Source organism: Paramacrobiotus metropolitanus, unplaced genomic scaffold (assembly GCF_019649055.1).
Source record: "Paramacrobiotus metropolitanus isolate TYO unplaced genomic scaffold, Prichtersi_v1.0 Parri_scaffold0000035, whole genome shotgun sequence".
NCBI lineage: Eukaryota > Metazoa > Tardigrada > Eutardigrada > Parachela > Macrobiotidae > Paramacrobiotus > Paramacrobiotus metropolitanus.
The window spans coordinates 918,193-935,695 of record NW_026570255.1 but is presented as its reverse complement, the minus strand read 5'-3'; the positions used below and the strand labels follow the sequence as shown (position 1 = coordinate 935,695).

General features: G+C 43.2%; 5 protein-coding genes across 9 annotated transcripts; 3 read left to right on the top strand and 2 right to left on the bottom strand.

The window, feature by feature from the left end:
* Window positions 1-97: 97 nt before the first annotated feature.
* LOC129589542 (spastin-like) lies at window positions 98-2,871 on the top strand. The gene is made up of 7 exons (XM_055484336.1): window positions 98-226; window positions 294-713; window positions 1,204-1,356; window positions 1,440-1,515; window positions 1,615-1,786; window positions 1,861-2,095; window positions 2,454-2,871. Exons 2-7 carry the CDS (start codon window positions 387-389, stop codon window positions 2,571-2,573), a joined length of 1,083 nt encoding a protein of 360 aa, XP_055340311.1. The 5' UTR covers window positions 98-226; window positions 294-386; the 3' UTR covers window positions 2,574-2,871.
* A 49-nt stretch (window positions 2,872-2,920) lies between these two features.
* LOC129589539 (radial spoke head protein 6 homolog A-like) lies at window positions 2,921-6,694 on the bottom strand. Of its 2 annotated transcripts, none has more exons than XM_055484333.1 (10): window positions 6,143-6,693; window positions 5,553-5,733; window positions 5,190-5,489; window positions 4,687-4,852; window positions 4,530-4,627; window positions 4,336-4,477; window positions 4,167-4,276; window positions 3,871-4,063; window positions 3,602-3,725; window positions 2,921-3,387 (listed from the first exon to the last, which is right to left on the bottom strand). In XM_055484333.1, exons 1-10 carry the CDS (start codon window positions 6,547-6,549, stop codon window positions 3,168-3,170), a joined length of 1,941 nt encoding a protein of 646 aa, XP_055340308.1. In that variant the 5' UTR covers window positions 6,550-6,693; the 3' UTR covers window positions 2,921-3,167. The 2 variants fall into 2 exon arrangements, with proteins under 2 accessions (XP_055340308.1, XP_055340309.1); XM_055484334.1 differs by having other exon boundaries at window positions 3,210-3,383; window positions 6,143-6,694.
* A 44-nt stretch (window positions 6,695-6,738) lies between these two features.
* Window positions 6,739-9,545, top strand: LOC129589543 (uncharacterized). Its single transcript, XM_055484337.1, has 3 exons — window positions 6,739-6,962; window positions 7,417-7,856; window positions 8,664-9,545. Exons 1-3 carry the CDS (start codon window positions 6,812-6,814, stop codon window positions 9,132-9,134), a joined length of 1,062 nt encoding a protein of 353 aa, XP_055340312.1. The 5' UTR covers window positions 6,739-6,811; the 3' UTR covers window positions 9,135-9,545.
* A 388-nt stretch (window positions 9,546-9,933) lies between these two features.
* LOC129589541 (uncharacterized) lies at window positions 9,934-11,903 on the bottom strand. Its single transcript, XM_055484335.1, has 2 exons — window positions 11,735-11,903; window positions 9,934-11,666 (listed from the first exon to the last, which is right to left on the bottom strand). The coding sequence occupies exon 2, from the start codon at window positions 11,645-11,647 to the stop codon at window positions 10,271-10,273; it is 1,377 nt and encodes a 458-aa protein (XP_055340310.1). The 5' UTR covers window positions 11,648-11,666; window positions 11,735-11,903; the 3' UTR covers window positions 9,934-10,270.
* A 516-nt stretch (window positions 11,904-12,419) lies between these two features.
* On the top strand, window positions 12,420-15,371 carry LOC129589504 (uncharacterized). 4 transcript variants are annotated; one of them, XM_055484284.1, is made up of 4 exons: window positions 12,423-12,560; window positions 12,844-13,176; window positions 13,283-13,491; window positions 13,564-15,371. In XM_055484284.1, the coding sequence occupies exon 4, from the start codon at window positions 13,583-13,585 to the stop codon at window positions 14,945-14,947; it is 1,365 nt and encodes a 454-aa protein (XP_055340259.1). In that variant the 5' UTR covers window positions 12,423-12,560; window positions 12,844-13,176; window positions 13,283-13,491; window positions 13,564-13,582; the 3' UTR covers window positions 14,948-15,371. The 4 variants fall into 4 exon arrangements, with proteins under 4 accessions (XP_055340260.1, XP_055340259.1, XP_055340258.1 ...); XM_055484285.1 differs by having other exon boundaries at window positions 12,420-12,560; window positions 12,854-13,491; XM_055484283.1 differs by having other exon boundaries at window positions 12,423-12,549; window positions 12,844-13,491.
* The last annotated feature ends 2,132 nt before the right edge of the window (window positions 15,372-17,503 follow it).

The following is a 17,503-nucleotide window of genomic DNA, read 5'->3' as shown; positions in this document are numbered from 1 at the left end:
CAGTATTAAGTAAATTAATACTGAAATCGAGCGCTTGTGAGCATTTAATGTGAAGCTTTCTGTTATAATGGTCCGTTCACCGAATATCGGGCCATCGGATTTTAATAGCCATAGTAACGGATTATTATTGTTACGAAAGTACTAATACGCACAGCGAAAGTATAAGCAGGCATATAGTATGGATAAATCAACGCGTACTCTGTGTTACAAGAATTGATTCGAACTAGTAAGTTCTTTACATTACAACTACTGTATCCTGTAATTTCCCCGACCAGACATCATGCCCTTTACAGGTCCGACCGTCTCTCCGCGTACTATCAACTCGCCGTAATCCGCATCGCTACTTCAACTCGCTCCGTCGCGCCTCATTCACTCTTTGATACACCATGAATCTGCGTTCGCGCCGCACCATCACGACCTCCCCGAAACGGGTGATCAAGAAGCCGAAGAAGACGGTGAAAGCGGCCGCTAACGGGCGGCATGCGGTGTTAGCCCGCGCCATGGTCCCGCCGCCGCCGACGCCTAAAGTGGACTTCAATGTGCTGCGACGTAAACTGGCTACGAAACTGCACATGGACGCTCATGTGATCGACACAATTCTGACGACCATCATGACCACGATGCCCCGGGTGAAGTTTGATGATATTATCGGGCAAGAGGAGGCTGTCAAGGCCGTCAGGGAACGGGTCGTCTATCCGGCGCTTAATCCTGAGGTACCTGCAGTTTACCTTTTTCTCTCAAGAGTCAATATTTGTTCTATCAAATTAATTAGTTTTACTCTGAATTTATGGTACTACTAAACGCTAAATTATTTTTTGAACTGTAAAAAGCAAAACAAATAGTATATGGGGCGTTTATCTGATTCCCAGTGTTGTTTTACTAAAATCGTAAGAAAAGAATTTTCTAATAATTTAGAATTATTTCGTGGCAGTTTTTAAATTGGTATCACCAGAACATTTATGGGTGCTTCATCATTTGTTGATGTTTCGTTTTTGGGTGTTTCCAGTTAGATTCACTACAATTCTTTCATCAAACAAAAAGAAAAAAGCATGGTATTTTGGAGTTCATAATTATAAAGCTGCGATTTTCGATAATGTTGATTATTGCGAGAGGAAACAAAATTTTGAGTGTTAGTTTCTCCGCTGTTACTGAGCGGAGCATCAGCGTCAATTGGCGAATTTTTTACCTAGCTTTTGTTTTCAGCTATTTAAAGGCCAAAAGGTCCTGAAACCGCCGCGTGGTGTACTACTTTACGGTCCGACGGGAAACGGCAAGACCCTCCTAGCCAAAGCCTGCGCGGCCCAATCCCATTACAACTTTATGAATGTCAGCGCTTCATCCTTAATATCCAAATGGGTGCGTAGCATGAGGCCATGAGCATTGCTGTTCTACATTAGTCCTACCGTAGTTATCGTGTTATTAACATTGCTTGCTGTCAGGTAGGCGACAGTGAAAAACTGGTCAAATTACTCTTCGAATGTGCTAAGGAAATCCAGCCTACCATAGTATTTATCGGTAAGGTCAAGCCCAGCTTGCATTTTTGCATAAAACTCCTTTTCGGCAACGAGTACGTCAGCTTTCTTAAAACCACAACAAAACGCGCACGCATTGCAGATGAAATCGATGCTATGCTATCGCAACGCGTCGGCGCCGAGCGCGAAGACACCCGGCGGTTCAAGAATGAGTTTCTCGTACACTTTGACGGGATTATGTGCTGCCAGGACGATCGGGTGCTCATACTGGGCGCCACGAATATTCCACAGTGCATCGACAGCGCGGCACTCAGGTCGGTTCCTGTTCCTGCCTTCGCAGTCAGTCTGTTTCAGATTGATAAAAAGGTAAATCAATGGTTTTATATAGGCGGTTTGATCTGCGCGTGTTTATGGGTCCGCCTTCGTCCAAAGCCCGTGAACTGATCCTGCGCACGATCCTAAAAGATATTCGGAATAATTTCACCGAACCCGACATTAGGAAGGTGGCTGGGTTGACCGAGGGTTATTCGGCTAGCGATTTGGGGATCATCGCCAGGAATGCTGCATGGCTGCCGTTGGGCACGATTAAGCAGAGTTTAATACCGCTGCTACAGAAAGAAGAGGTCAGTAAAAAGAATTGCATGTCACTATCTGTATGCACCTTACGAAAGAAGTCATACAAAAACGGAATTTTATTTATGCTTTTCCAAAGAGGTTTTCTGACAACTGAAGAAACTGGTTTATCGTATGACTAAAATTCTCGTCAACTTTGCCCTTGGCGATCTTTAAAGTTGGCTCAGCTGTTCTTCTCATTTGGCGGTTTGACCAAATGGGAATAATGTTCTAAGTGCAGCGTTATTGCGCGCCGTAAAGTAGCGAAATGCTGCGCTGAACATATACAGTTTTCCTCGCGTCATCGCGCTTTATATTACGTTTTGTCGTCAATTTTCCAAATGTGATATAGGATTTGCGCGTTTGCAGGTACCGGAAGTCACCGTCCACCATTTCCTGCAGATTGTGGAGAAGTTTGTCCCGTCGAACAGCGCCGATGATGTACAAGCGCTGAAAGACTGGGTTCACCAACACAAATCCTGTACTTAATGCACGCTGGATTCGTTTTCGCTCTGGGATTATGGATGGGTGTGGCGGCCGGGACGGAGCGATGCTCGACGCTGGTGGTGCTTTAGTTTATATATACAGATGCTCTACTCTTGCTCTTCTTCGTACTCCCGACTTTCCTGGATGACTTCATGGTACTGAAATTGTATTATTGCTTCTTGTGTAACGCGCTGTTGTTGGAGAGATCATGTTTGTCAAATTGACTGGTTTATGCCAATCGTTTTTGGTTGGATGGATGAGTAATCTAGTCGCACAAATAAATCAAATTTTGTAAAAGAACTCTTCCATAGTTCTAAAATGTAAGCGAAATCCATATGAAAATGCAAAAATTTTTATGGCTATTTTAATTTCCTTGTCTCACACTTATATAGCGACTAAAAGCATCATAAAATCGGCATTGCTATCGCCGCAGTCATTTTAGCTTAGCGCTCCTTAAACGCAAGCCAAACAAAAACTGAATCAGTCCGTAAAGACGACAGAGTCCCACTAAGCGGAAACTCAGAGTCCCAGCAGCACAACACAACAGAATTCGAATGCTCGCTGGCACTCTAAAACAAGGCGGCCAGCTTTGCATGTTCATTCCTCGGCTTCCTCCTCGCCTTCTTCTTCACCCTCCTTGTTCTCCTCATCATTTAGTCCGGCCGCGCGCCGAATCTCCTCCTCCTCTTCCGGCGTGGGATCGGTCTCTTCGTGCAGCGTTGGGTCATACTTTTCGTGCTTGACATGGCCAGGGAGATTCGGGACAAACTGCGAACGGTATTTCAGGCCGCGTCCGAAATACATGTTGAAGAACTCTCTAGAATAACATTCGGTCCTTAATGAGTGCGTTGATAAATGGTAAGCGAACATCGTGACCAATATTTTAGAACGGACAACAGTTTTCTTTCAGCTCTCGATCACTGAATGCTGATTCGTCTTGCGGACTACATAAATGTCTTTCTGGTTATCGAACACGCAGAATCTAATGTAGCAAAAAAGCTTTTTCAACTTTGTAAAATTATCCTACTTACTTGCCCTGATTGTACAGGATCGTCACCGCTCCCGGCCACAAATTGGATCGCAGGATAAGGAATGACTGACTGGGGAAGATGCGCGAGCCGAAATGGATCGACCATGGCGGATAGCCATCGATACCTGTTAGCGGACACAATATTCTCGCGTTAGGTTAATCTTGGGAAGCAAAAGCTGCCAAATTGAGCGGCGGAATTTGGCTGCCAGGAATGCCGTTGTATGAGAAACGCCGTCGCTACAAAAGTAGGATGGGAAATTACGGTCATACCGATGTCGCTCATGACGGAACACAGCGGCGGCGGGACGTTCTGCTCGGGTTCGTACCAATCGGCTTTCTCCGGGTACCACAGCGGATATTTGGGTTTCGGTGCTTTGGCTTCGCCTTCTTCGTCCTCCTCGGCTTCCTCTTCCTCGTCTTCTTCCTTGTTCGCTTCAAAGGCATCGTAAAAGAACGTTCTTCCCTAAAGAAGACGAGATCCACAGTAACTGGGAAAACTGGAGAAATTTAAAAGTAATAGCATATAAAAATAACAAAATTCCTATAAATAATTAAACTCAATTTACCTGCCGCAGAATGTATTGTCCGTAGTGTGTCCAGAACTTCATGTGCGGCTGAGACAGCTGCTGCATCGTGGGCGCTTGGTACTCGGGATTTTCAGTTAGATTAAACGAAGCTACAATAAAAACCGCTCACGAGAGAAATACCCAATAGTTCTAAGGACGTTGTACTTACGCGCTACTCCTTCTTCAACGTCTTCATCAGATTCCAGTAAATAATATCCGTTCGGGCAGATATGCGTCGTGGAGGAAATTCGCGCTAATTGCGCATGCAGATAATGCGCTTCGGTACCGGGAAACGCCGGGAAAACTGGAACCTAAGAATACAATCCATGCACAGCGATTCTTTAGAAAAACATCATCCTTTACTTTGGCGTTAAGATCCCCGATAAAGCCGCGCTGTATTCTTCGGGCGATGATTACTTGATCGGGTGTAACCGGCGGCAAGCGCGTCCAATTTCCGTCCACTACAAAATTCACTCTTTAATAGATTAAACATCAAACGCAACCGATATGAGAAATGTACATTTGTTAGCGATGAAATACGCTTTCGTGTTTACGCCGGTTCCGTTTGGTTCCTTCGCTAACGCCGGGAGGGGTTTCAACATAGGCTTCGGGATTGGTGGAAGGTTAGCGAAAGCATCGTTTTCCGCCATTTCCCCGGCTTCTTCTTCCGCTGGAATTTCTTCTGCCTTTTTGCCAACGTAAACCATAAATTGCAGCAAACAAAAAAATTCAAAAAATACTGATACGTAAATTAAAATAGATTATTAAAACACGATAAATAAAATATTAGATAAATATCAATAAATTACAAATAAATAAGTAATAATAATAGATAAATAATTAAATAAAATAATGATAATAATATGATAGTTTTAAATAACTATTAATGCGAAATACCTACAGAAGTAGTCAAAATTATTATTTCAGATTATTTGGATTATTGTTGGCATTAATTGAGAGAAAATTTTTTTATTGGCATTATTTCAAGCGATTAAAGCGTTTTTAAAGTGGCGGATTATTTACCGCTTCCGGTTGCTCCTCTTCTTCTTCATCGTCATGCGGCTCGGCTTCCGCTTCCAGAACATAATAATCCGCTTTAGCTCCATAAATAATCCCCCAAAATTTTACGTTCAGCACTTTCGCGTCGTTATCCAGCAGTTTCTTTGCAGCGACACTCAGCGCGCACGCCGTTTCGCGGGAAAACAGCCGATTGATCCCGGCGTTGCGCAGGTACGGATAGATTCGCAGAAGATTGGGAATCTTCGATTTGCCGGTCTCTTCGTCCTGCTGCGCGTCTACCCGTTCTTCCAGAGCGCCTTCGGTCTGGAATAAAAGGATAAAGGTCACTAATTCGTAATACGTTGATAGCATGTAAAGCGGGCGAACCTTAAAGAGTTCTTCGCTTATTTTAGCGTCGTTATACTCCGCTTGCTTGAACGCCGCGTTGCCGGCTTCACGATCCAGCGCCGGTTGATTCTGCGATTTGAGGATCTGCTCGAAAGCGTTGTAGGCGGTTTTATCGGATGTCTTTACCACGTGTTTCACAGCGGCTTTTAATCTGTCATAACTGCAAATGGCAAAATAATCCTCAAGTTACGCCACTTGGAAAAACGCGAATAAGCGATTTAAATTTTAAATTTTTGGTCAGCGACTTATTAAATATTTATTATTACTTTACTTCGAAAAGCGTTTCCATCTGTTTTTGTAATACTAGTACTAATAATGTCTTATATCAACTAACATAAGCAATAAAACACGTAAATTTATTGCTAAATAAATTTTTAAATGCATTTACACATAAATAAAACTGTAAATAAATCGGTTAATATAATTATTATTTTCGGTGGCGTAAATAAATAATGGCGAAAATAAATATTTTCAGTATGAAATAAAATCAAATAATACAGTTTGGTATAGTGCGCGCTATTAAGTTCTTCCGTTTTTAGAAGAGCATGCAACTACAGATCTTAACGTACATACTGGGACCGTCTCCAACTGGCGCTTGTAACCGCTCCTTAACGGCATGGTAGGTGTCCCGCACCCGTTGGGCAGACGACTGGTGTATTCCTAGAACCCCGTCTCGTCCGCTGTCCGATTTGGACTGCCTCGGCAAGAATAGCTCGCTGTCATCTCTTTTCAGGTCCTTCTCGCTGTCCACGAAGAAGGGCATAGAATCTCGGGAGAGTTCCCGGGAACGCTTTGATTCCTGGACAACGCTGCTCTTCTTCGGTGGCACCTGCGAGGAATCCACCGAAGAACCACGCGCGGGGAGATTGGTGAAGATGCTGGCATTGCTCCCAGTGGAGCGCCGCCCATCTGCAGCGGGATCAGCATCGGTTTCGGGCGCAATGGGTTCCTGCTCGAATTCTTTGGATTCTTGCATACTTTTCTAGTTAATTCCGAATTCTTAAAAAAACGTTCTGCTTGGCTAAATTATTATAGAAAAGTTTCGGTTTGCTATTTTTTTTAGCGCAGTGCGGTATGAGTGAGTGCGTGTAATGTTGTCTAGGTGACCTTTAACAGTACTGCCATATAAAACGTACAGTGATATAAATGCTGCTGAATTCTTCGCTCTGTGATGCCATACTGTTCGCTGACTTCTTTAGCCAGTACCGTTCCATAACATAAGCGAAAATGTACGTAAGATGTCCAGTAGGGTTCCCCAAGGTCAACAGCGACCCAGCATCAAGGTTGATCTAGTGGACAAGGACAAGGTCGCCAAGGTTAAGGAACAGTTGCGTCTTATCCGTGAACGACGACCCCAGTTCAAGACACTGCAGGCCCAGGTTAATCGAGGTACTTTCAATTTGTACACCCTAACTGATCCACATAACATTGGAAGGTTTTTCTTAACTACAGTCTTCACAAGATTTCAGAGACTCGCACGATAATACATTTTAAAATTTTTCATCCTTCGGTTTAAATGTTTCGCATTTTTTGCAGATTTGTGACATTTGTCACCATAAATTTTCGAAAAAATAAATCTAATAAATTTACTAGTAAATTACCGTATTTTATAAAATTTAAAATGTTCTGAAATTGCATTCCTTCAAGAGCTGTGCGACCCTCAGCCTTAAATTCCATTTTTTGCTAAACTAACGATACGCGTCAAAACGAGAAAAATAATACTTCTTGTCGGAAATCTATCGAAGTTTATTAAGCTATTTAAAAAGTGTATTTCAAAGTATTGTTATTGTAACTGGATTGTAATTACACCTTCATAATAGGATTTTATTCTATTGCATTTCAGGTCGCGCTCAGAAGAACACCTATCTAACCGAGATTGACAGCGTACAGCGTGACGTAGACCGCATCACCAACATCAGCACCTACATCCGACGGAAGATCCAGTTCTATCAGGTCGCCGCGGGCAGTCTCCAGAAGCAGATCGACGATACTGCTAAAGCCGTGTGCCAAGCGCCACCGGATTATCTCAATCCTAATTGGTTGCGCGACGCCAACGCGGAATTGTTAGCGGATATCACGGCGTGGGCCGTTGTGCTGGAAGTGCAGGAGGACGAGAAGGTGTGCAGTCTGGAAGCCAAGCGTCAACAGCGCGTGGAGTTGATTAAGAAGAAGACGGAGACGGACGGGAAGATCCGGGAGACGCAGGCGGAAACGCAGTTGACCATGCAGAATATACAGCATCTCAAGCGGGATCGCGATCAGTTGCGGATATTTATGCACGATGTACGTTATTTGAAGCGTTCTGATTTTCCCTGCAAAAATAAACACCAAATTTGGTTACAGGGTATTTGTTGACTTTTATTCGGCAATGGCCACCTCTTTGACTAAATTCTTTGTAGAATTTGTCTCGTTTTCAAGGTTATTATTTCTCTTTTTAATTTTTTTATTGGCATTAATTATAATTTTTTGCTGCTGATAGTGTTTTATCGGAATTTTTATTGGTAATTGCTTAGATATTCTTGCTTTTGGTTTATTAATTTTTCTTTTATTTAATAATTATTGTATTGCTGATGTTTCTCACGATTCATTTTTCATTTTCCGTTTCCAAGCTTTTCGGTTTATTTCTATTCTTAATTTTAAAACTTACGGATTTTCTCAAATCGTGTACCGAATATGTATAGTTTCTTTTCCCTTTTCAGTTTTCACATTACCTTTTATTCCTATTAAGATATTTAATTGACGGATTTCCAAACCGTTTAAAGAATACGAATAAAATTTTTTGTCACTTTCAATTTTTTAACATTTATGGTTTTTATCTGTTTTTAATTTGCAATTTGCAGACTTCTTCCTTACCGTGTACCGGTTTTAGTTTACGGTTTTCTTTAACTAATTCATTTAAAAAAAATTTTGATTAAAGTAAAATTAAAATAGTTAAACTATTTGTAGTCATATTTATTTTTTTATTTAGTTTATCTAATTCAATTAAATTTTATTAAATTTACGGTTTTCTTTAATTTACGGTTTTCTTTGCGAATACGTTTATAGAGTTTATTTTAAGCGTTCGCTGATTGGCGCCTAATTTTTTCGCAGCATGCCGACCGGACATTCCGTAGCAGTACCGACTACGACGCATACCTCCGTCGGCACGAGCTGAACCAGAGCTTGCGCTACATCGAACACCGCATCCGCTTCGTGCAGAACCTCAACCTAGCCAAACTGCGCGAAGTCTGCTCGGTGTACAAAATGTGGCTGACCAGTACGAAGAAAGACAACGCCGTCCTCTACGACGCGGTATCCCGCGCCTGGAAGTGGCTGCCCAAGAACAAAGTCGCCACCGGCTGCCGGCGCCTGAAACACCGTATTTTCGGCGAAGACCTCGACGGTGAGCACGAGGAGATGCTGGAGGAGCAGTTGGCCGCTGTGCAGCGAGTGGCGCAGTTATGCGATCTGCAGCGCAGCAACTTCGAGCTGACGGTGAAACTGGAGTACTCGGATCTGGTGTCGCATTTCCTGCGGGTGATGAAGGTGGTGCTGGAGACGCAGAGTACCGAGGGAACGTAAAATAGGAACAAAACATTGGCGTGATAGTGGAGGATTTCTCTGTTCATTACTCGCCGGAAGGTCAAGAAGGCAGGTGCCGCGGCGTAAATGGCCGATGTGGGATCCGCAAGCCGGATGCCGGAACCGCCGTCACATGGAGTCAGTGGAGCATGATGCAGAGATCCGGCGCTTGGGTCATTCTTGGTCGATCCTCGGAGGAAGTGGCGAATTAGGCTTTCTTTGGCCCGTGCTCATGGATTTCTTGGAAACGTTGCTGGTGTTGTGGTTTTTAGAAGTTTTAACAAGCGTTTTACATGTAATTTACGTTGGTCTCGTCGCAGGCATCTATTTTGTTACAATCAAGAATTATAGAAAATACTGGTAGGCTATGATAAAGCGTTGTCAGTATATATGTGATAGGAAAAAAGCAAGTCGAGGTAACCATTGTAAAATAAATGGTTAACAGTCAACATCCATAAAATTCTAACAATTATTAGGCAACATTATAAAAAATGCAAGCCGAAACGCTTAACGTCACGGACAAAAAAACAAAAGAAAAACAACTAAAATCTGCATATGTACCATAAAATCAGTTTAACACGCAACTACGAGTCTGTCAACCAGTAGTACTTCGAACTTCGAAGTGCACGCACATTTAACCTCAAGTTCTCAACAAAAAACTTACAAGGAGGACCACGGGAAAAGGCGAGAGGCATAGTGATTTCGGGGCATTCTGACTTCGTAAAAAGTTAAGCAATTTTAGGAGAGTTGGATAATTCGTACAAATACACAATCAGATGTTTCCGCATACGGCTGTACGTTCTACCGATGACAGTATTATCTAATCACGAAAGCCAAAGGAAGCAAAAATCAATAAATCTCCAAATTGTAGAAAAGCATCATACTAAAAAATATAAGGACGGTGCAGATTACCGACTTTCTTTTAAGACAGGTGTGTGGTTTTAGGGACCAATTACATATTAACGGGATAAGAGATGAACACAGTAACTGCTAAAAATAATTCACGTTATCAATCATCCAGCAACATAATGCATAGTAAAAAACAGCGTTCGCTCTCACACTCTGTACTAGAACGTCTGTGGCCACTTCTGTGGTGTTCAGCGTGTCGAATGGCTCCCGACCAATTTTAAGCAAGTTTAAGTGTGGAACGATGTGTCGATATTTCGCCTATAACAGGCCTCTGCCCTCTGGTATCCTTCACTTCTTATAATGCTCTTCACTTCGTCCCACGATTTCACCTCGAAGATCTGGAATACGATCTTGTCACTGATTTTAGGTAGCTCCGACCACACAATAGCCCGACCACATCCGACTCCTTTTCCCGAAGGCTTCGCGGTGTTAACCGGGTTTGTCCGCTGTGTTACCGGGTTTTTGGTATACGTCAGCTTGCCGTCAACCCACGTCAGAACATATTTGAACACGGCTCTCTTTCGGAGATCAAAGAATTCACTGACGCGGTTACCGCACGCGGTAGCACCATCGCAACCTTCCGTTTTCCACCAGATCTGTCCGCAATGCGGGCACGCTTTAATTTGATTCCGTGGATCCGAATTATCGAACAGATTGTACGACATTAGCGGGGTCACCGTGCTGACGAACTCATCGCAGTTCTTGATAATCTCCTTCTGAAATTCTACGGACAAGGCATACTGGTCCATTTCGATCATATCTTTGCGATGTTTATTCACAAACTCCTCGTACAGATCATCGAGGTCATACTTAAATTGGACAATCAGCGCGTGAAACAGCTCGTCCCGGTCTTCTTGTGGTTCGTTTTTTGCATCGCCTACGACCAGCGCATAGGCCAACAAGATACTCTCCACCTGCTTCTTGTACTGATCGAATGATCGTCTCATACCGATTCTAACTTGATACAAATTAAAGTTCTTATAAAAATCGTCCTCCGATATTTCCAGCCGCGTCGGTGCCATCTGTGTCATACACGCATACATCAAGTTCGCTATAGTATCAGGATCGCTCTTCTTCGAAAAGAAGATGATGTTGGCAATTTTTGGACTGGTCTCCATTAACAGTCCACAGATCAGGGGAAACTCCTTATTCTGATCGTCTGCATTATCCATATGGGAAACGAGAACAACGATTCTCTCGGTGTACGTGCCAACAGGTTGCTCCACTTGAAGATAATGATCAATCATGTTATTATATCGGTTGTCGTACTTCAGTACAATGAAAACGGTATTCAGCTCCGTTGCTGTTAGCCCGGCGCGTAGCTGCCACGCATGTTCGAAGGTATCCTTCTGGCTGTCAGTCCCCGGGGTGTCGATAACGGAAAAAGCATTCTTCCCAACGCAAACATCATTCCGAAACAGTACCCGCGTCAAACTGGCTGTGGCCGCACCCGATACATGCTGGGTGCCGCATAACATGTTGCCCAGTGTTGTTTTACCGGCTCCTGTTTGGCCCATCAGCAAGCAACAGGGTTTGTTGCGGGTCAATCCGGTTTTCGGGCTAATATTACTCCGTATCAGCGGTGTCAGAGTTTGACGCGACATTTTCGTAGTAAGTTGTATTCTACAAAAGAACGAGCTTTTGAAAACACTGTATAAGTATCAGATACGCCAGTTGTTGCTTTTAGTTACCTTTGCTAAAAGAGAAACTGCTTCCAGCTCCAGTAAGTACTGTATGATCTTATATCCAGCGGAGATATAAAACAGTTCACTCACTGCAAAATGCATAAATAGCACATAATGTAGTAATCGAAATGATTTAAATGGTCAGCGTTTGCACCGATTAAGTGCGTCGCGTATTAATTGCTGTCGATGGCTGAATAATCAGATTAATTATACGTTTGCAAGCAGTGTGGTGACTCGTCGAGGTTGGGCGCGATAAACGTTTATTGGAATGCTCATGCAGATTAGATTACGTAGGCTCATGCCTCATGCGCACTAAGACGAAAATAAAATAATTACTGTTACCAAACGGCTATTAATTACAATTTCGGGTTTTATTATTGCAGTTACATGTCAAGCTAATAACGACTGCGAATGTTGTTCTCTGTGTAAATAACTGATAGCAGTCTCGGCGAACGAAAACATCCAGCGAAACAAATGCATCGATTAACCCTTTTCTGAGATCTGCTTTTGGTAAAACAAAGCCTTATAAAAAGCGCGCGTGCTTTTGCTGATTGCTGAACTTAAGTGCTTTGTTCGCAAATAGGTAGGGCTTGAAAAGGGTGCAGAAGAAATGCAGGATTGGACGTAGATAAATAACACTGAAAATATAAACACTAATGCATCAGAAATGCACATAAAGCAGCGGAGCAACATACTTTTGTACTCTGCAAAAAGCACTGCGACTGGATTATGAACACGTATCTTTATATTAATTTTCGTTCGCCCTCTCTCGAGTCTCGACCCAATCTCATTAAATTTAGTGCACGAGCACTATCTTGCAAGTGCGTATAAGGTAACTGTAGAGTGTCATGTAGTGTCATGTACGTAAATCTAGTTTGTATACTGATACTGGATATAACAGCAAGTTCTGCAGTTTTCACTGGGAAATGAGATCTTGTTTCTTGAAACCGCTTTTTTTAATCAGCAGTATACATAATTATGAGTTATCCAACAAACGATTGTAAATTAGCAAAATTTCTACAAATGGAAGAATCCCTGGCACCAAAAATCAATGCGTGGTGCTAATCAGTGACACTTCTGCATTCATTTTGTCAAGTTAATTCTTACCTTTGTAGCCCTTAACAGAGTTTTCTGGACCACTTCGCAATTCCTTCCAGCTTTATTGAGCTCAACCAACCGAAAACGACTTCATAACTCCGGCCTTAATTAATCATCTGACGGTAGCACGCTACTTTACTGCGCCGTTGGCAAGCCCTGTTGATGGCAACACGTAACCGGGCATTGCTCAGTGCACATGAAAGCGTTGTTCATCGAGCAAGGCTTGTACGAGCACACACACCTTTGGTTTTCTGTACACGCAACTTTCTAGCTCAGGTTACTCCATCGAGCGATGACGATACTGTGGCACCCAGTCTAGCAACTACTTAAGGGAAGTGGCCCGATACATGGTACCAAATTCGTGCACATGCACGAAATCTTTCACTTTCGCGCACTCCCAAACCCTTTTTTCTCTTGTTTTATGTCAATCTGTAGTCAAATGATTTGTATACACAGGCCTGAAAACCGTTTGCGCGCGCAACATCCGGTTCGCGAGTTATGAGCCCTGGATATTCAGGTGTACCAAAAGTCTCATTATGGACCGATCTCCTTCAGATTTTGCACGTAAATGCACATAACCACGAAGAACGTTTTTACACCGACCCACTGTTCTAGCCGGTTTCTGCTAAACTACAAGCTAGGGTGACCTTTCTTGGGACCGAGAGGTAAGCACATTAACGTAAACTGACTATCCTGGACAACGGTGTTCTTTTTAAGTGCCTCGCAACTACTTATAGAGAATAGCTGCTGAAAAAAATGTACCGGCCTCTGATGAAGACCAGCATTACCGCCAAAGCTGGGCTGAACCGCAACAAGCCGTGTGGCATTTTGATGGGCCAAACTGGAGCTGGAAAATCAACACTGGGCAACATGTTATGCGGCACCAAGCATGCTTCCGGTGCGTCAGAGGCCAGTTTAACCCAGCTGCTCTTCAGGAACGATGTATGCGTCGGAAGGAATGCATTTTCTGTCATCGACACACCAGGAACAGATAGTCAGACCGACACGTACAAACATGCACTGCAGCTGCGCGCGGGACTGACAGCCACGGAGCTGAATACCATTTTCATTGTATTAAAATATGAAAACCGATATAATAAAATGGTGGACCACTACCTGCAAGTGGAGCAACCGGTCGGCACATTCACAAATAGAATCGTAATTCTCCTTTCGCATATGGATAACGCTGACGATCACAACAAGGAGTTTTCAAAGATCTGTGGTATACTGACGGAAACCAGCCCAAAGATTGATAACATAATTTTCTTCTCCAAGAACAGCGATCCCAGTGTTATTGCTGACTTGATGTACGCCTGTATGTCCCACATGGTACCGAAGCGGCTGAAAATATCTGACGAGGATTTCCGTTTTCATTTCAACTTGTACGAGATCCGAATGGGCATGAGACGATGCTTCGATCAGTACAGAAAGCAGGTGAATGATAAGTATGCCGCATACTGCAGACTACGCGACCAGACAAAAACTGACTACGAGGAAGATCAGGACGAGCTCTTTCACGCCATGATTGTCCAGTTTAAGTTTGATATCGATGAATTGTACCAGGAGTTCGTAAATAAGCATGGCCAAGCTATGGTTGAGATGGACTGTTATGCCTTGTCTGTCCAGATGCAAAGGGAGAACGTCAGGATTAACGATGAGTTTGTCAGCTCGGTGACCCCGCTGATGACGTACAATTTATTCGATAACATGGATCCGCGAAACCAAATCAAGGCGTGCCCGCATTGTGGGCTGATTTGGTGGAAAACCGAAGGTTGCGATGGCACTACCAACTGCGGGAATCGGGTCACTTCGATGTTTGACGTACAGCCGAAAGCCCTCTTTAAATACACTCTGAAGTGGGTTAACGGTGAGTTAGTTCCGACCAAAAATCACATTCCGAAGCTAACGGACAACGTTGCCAACGCCACTCGCTCAAGCAAGGGTGTCGGATGTGGAAAAGCATTTGTTTGGACGGATATACCGAAACTCAATGACGAGATCATCTTCCAAATCTTCGAGGTGAAGACGATGGAAGAAGTGCGGAACATCATAAGAACAGAAGGATTCCAGAGGGCCGAAGCCAGTTATCTGCAAACTGTCGACTTAAGTTTTCACGAGTAAAACTACCCCATCATCGGGTTTTCAGAAGCCGCGGTGCAAAACAAATATTTTCTGCTACCATGCGAGTCTCTAGAGGGCAGAGGATTTCATCTGGTTTAGTTTTGGCAAAAAATTCTGCTTGTCAGTTGAACTCATTGCTTTTCTCTGTCTACCGTATCTGTTTTTTCTTCACCAGGTAGAGACCACGAATCATTATTTTTCGAGTCTTTTACGCTCAGTTTTTTATCTTCTTATGCTTACGTGATGCATACAATTCTTACGATTGTGAGTATTACGGTTATAATTGTTTTACCGTGCTTTTCCCCATATAAGTTTCGCTGCTTTCCCTTACGTAATTCCCCAGCTATAATTAGAGATTCTGTTGTAATGATCAATACTGACTAATAATGGTGTGCGCTAGTGCTGTGCAAAATTGATTACAACACTTTTTCGTTTCGTCAGAGTGAAAAGAAAAGCAGACTAGCAAACTCAGGTTTTTTTCATTAGCCAGCGCAGGCTTGTTGTTACGTTAATTGACTATCTAACTTAATTTGATCTATTTGCATGTATGGTTCTTGCATACAGCTGATTAACACTGGGACATTTTTTAAGCGCAAAACCATTGATAAGAACATACGGAGTCATCAAATATTTTGCCGAATATTCTTTTTGCAGTTTGCTCACACCGGCGCGGCAAATAAATGCGCATCAGCCTTTAGTTATTGACTTCACTGTGTGTTTGTCTTTGTCATCGGCCGAACCCGGTGCTGTGCCTTGTTTTCATAGCGTTGTTGTGCTAGCGCGCGTGCACCAGATAAACTTGATAAAGCCTTACCTCGTCCGGAAGACTTGATCAATGAGCAAGTGGGTGTGGGCCTTACGCAACATATTTGCCATTCACATCTGTAATTCTTTGGTTTCAAAATTTGTTTTCAATAAGTAAAGTCTTACATATTATGAGCGTGACTGTGTGATAAACGAAATCTTTGATGGTACTGCACAAAATTATTTAGAACATTTATCTGTGTAGTCAGGATGGAAATCAAAATAGCATACTAAAGGTTTAATGGTAACGTTGAAGCACAATTCGGATTCTGAAGCCTGAATTTTTCTGGCTGCGATGGGATGATCGGTGTTTGCGCCACACGCGTCGCGCTGATTCTCACATACTTAGGCTTTGTATGAATATGAACTCAGTGTCCACGGGGTTGAGCTTTAAGCGATGATATCCCGCAAACGGAATTCAGTTGAACATCTTATCTAATCTACTGCATAGTTTGTCAGTAAATTCCATTCGCATGAATTGCTATCATGCAAGCCCAACCTCAGTTCACGAGCCCTACCTTGATCACTTTACAAATTAGCTAATTTCATGTAAGTATTGCTTAGTAAGTGTAAGAGCGCGTTTACAGGCTTTATTATACTTGTGCACATACGGTCCATTTTGTTCAAAAATTTTAATTCATTTTTGTATCCGGCACTCGGTAAGGTGTGGAGTCGGCCATTGCGGCGAAAATAGCAAGCAATTCCTGCAGCTGCTGTACGAGTAAATGCGGCCAAATGCACATCTGCGCTTGAGCAAATCACCGCAGTTCTATAACTTTATAAATCATCACGGTGTCTGAGTGCAGGAAAACCCACTGACTGGAAAAATGTACCTACCTCTGGTCAAGAATAAGACGGAAGCCAGAAGCAACATAGACGGCAAAAGACCTTGTGGCGTTTTAATAGGAGAACCCGGAGCCGGCAAAACAACACTGTACAATCTATTATGCCATAGCGGCCTTTCACTGGGCGCAACTGGAGGGAGCGCGACTGGGCACCTCGTGAAAAACGATGTAAACGTCGGGGACAACGCCTTTTGTTTAATCGACACGCCCGGTACGGAGAGTTACAGCGACATGTACAAAGATGCACTAGTGTTGCGTGCAGGACTGACAGCAACCCAGCTTAACACCATCTTGGTCGTGCTGACATACTGCAACCGATACTACAAGATGGCTGACAACTACCTGCAAACGGAGCAACCGGTCAGTAACTATACGAATAAAATCATCGTTCTCATCTCGCACATGGACAACGCTGATGATCCCCAGAAAGAATTCCCGATGATTTGTGGCTCGTTAACCGAAGCATGTCCGAACATCGCCAATGTTATATTTTTCTCGAAGCTCAGCGATCCAAGTACGCTGGCGGATTTGATATACTCGTGCATGTCGAACATGGAACCTGAGCCGCTCGAAATATCGGACGCAGACTTTTGCTTCGGTTTCAACCTGCAGGCAATTAAGTCGAATACTGGAAAATTACTGGAACAGTATAATAATCAGATGCAGGCACGGTTCGACGGCTACGCAAAACGACGTGACCGAATACAAACTGGTTCGGATAAAGACAATGACAAGGAATTCCATAAAATGACTGTCCAGTTCAAGTACGATCTTAATGACCTTTACCGGGAGTATTCGATCAAATACAAAGGCGAGCTAAGTGAAATGGAATATTACGCTTTTTGTATCGAGATGCAAAAAGAGAATGCCAAGAATTCAGATCGGTTGATCAATTCCGTGATCCCAT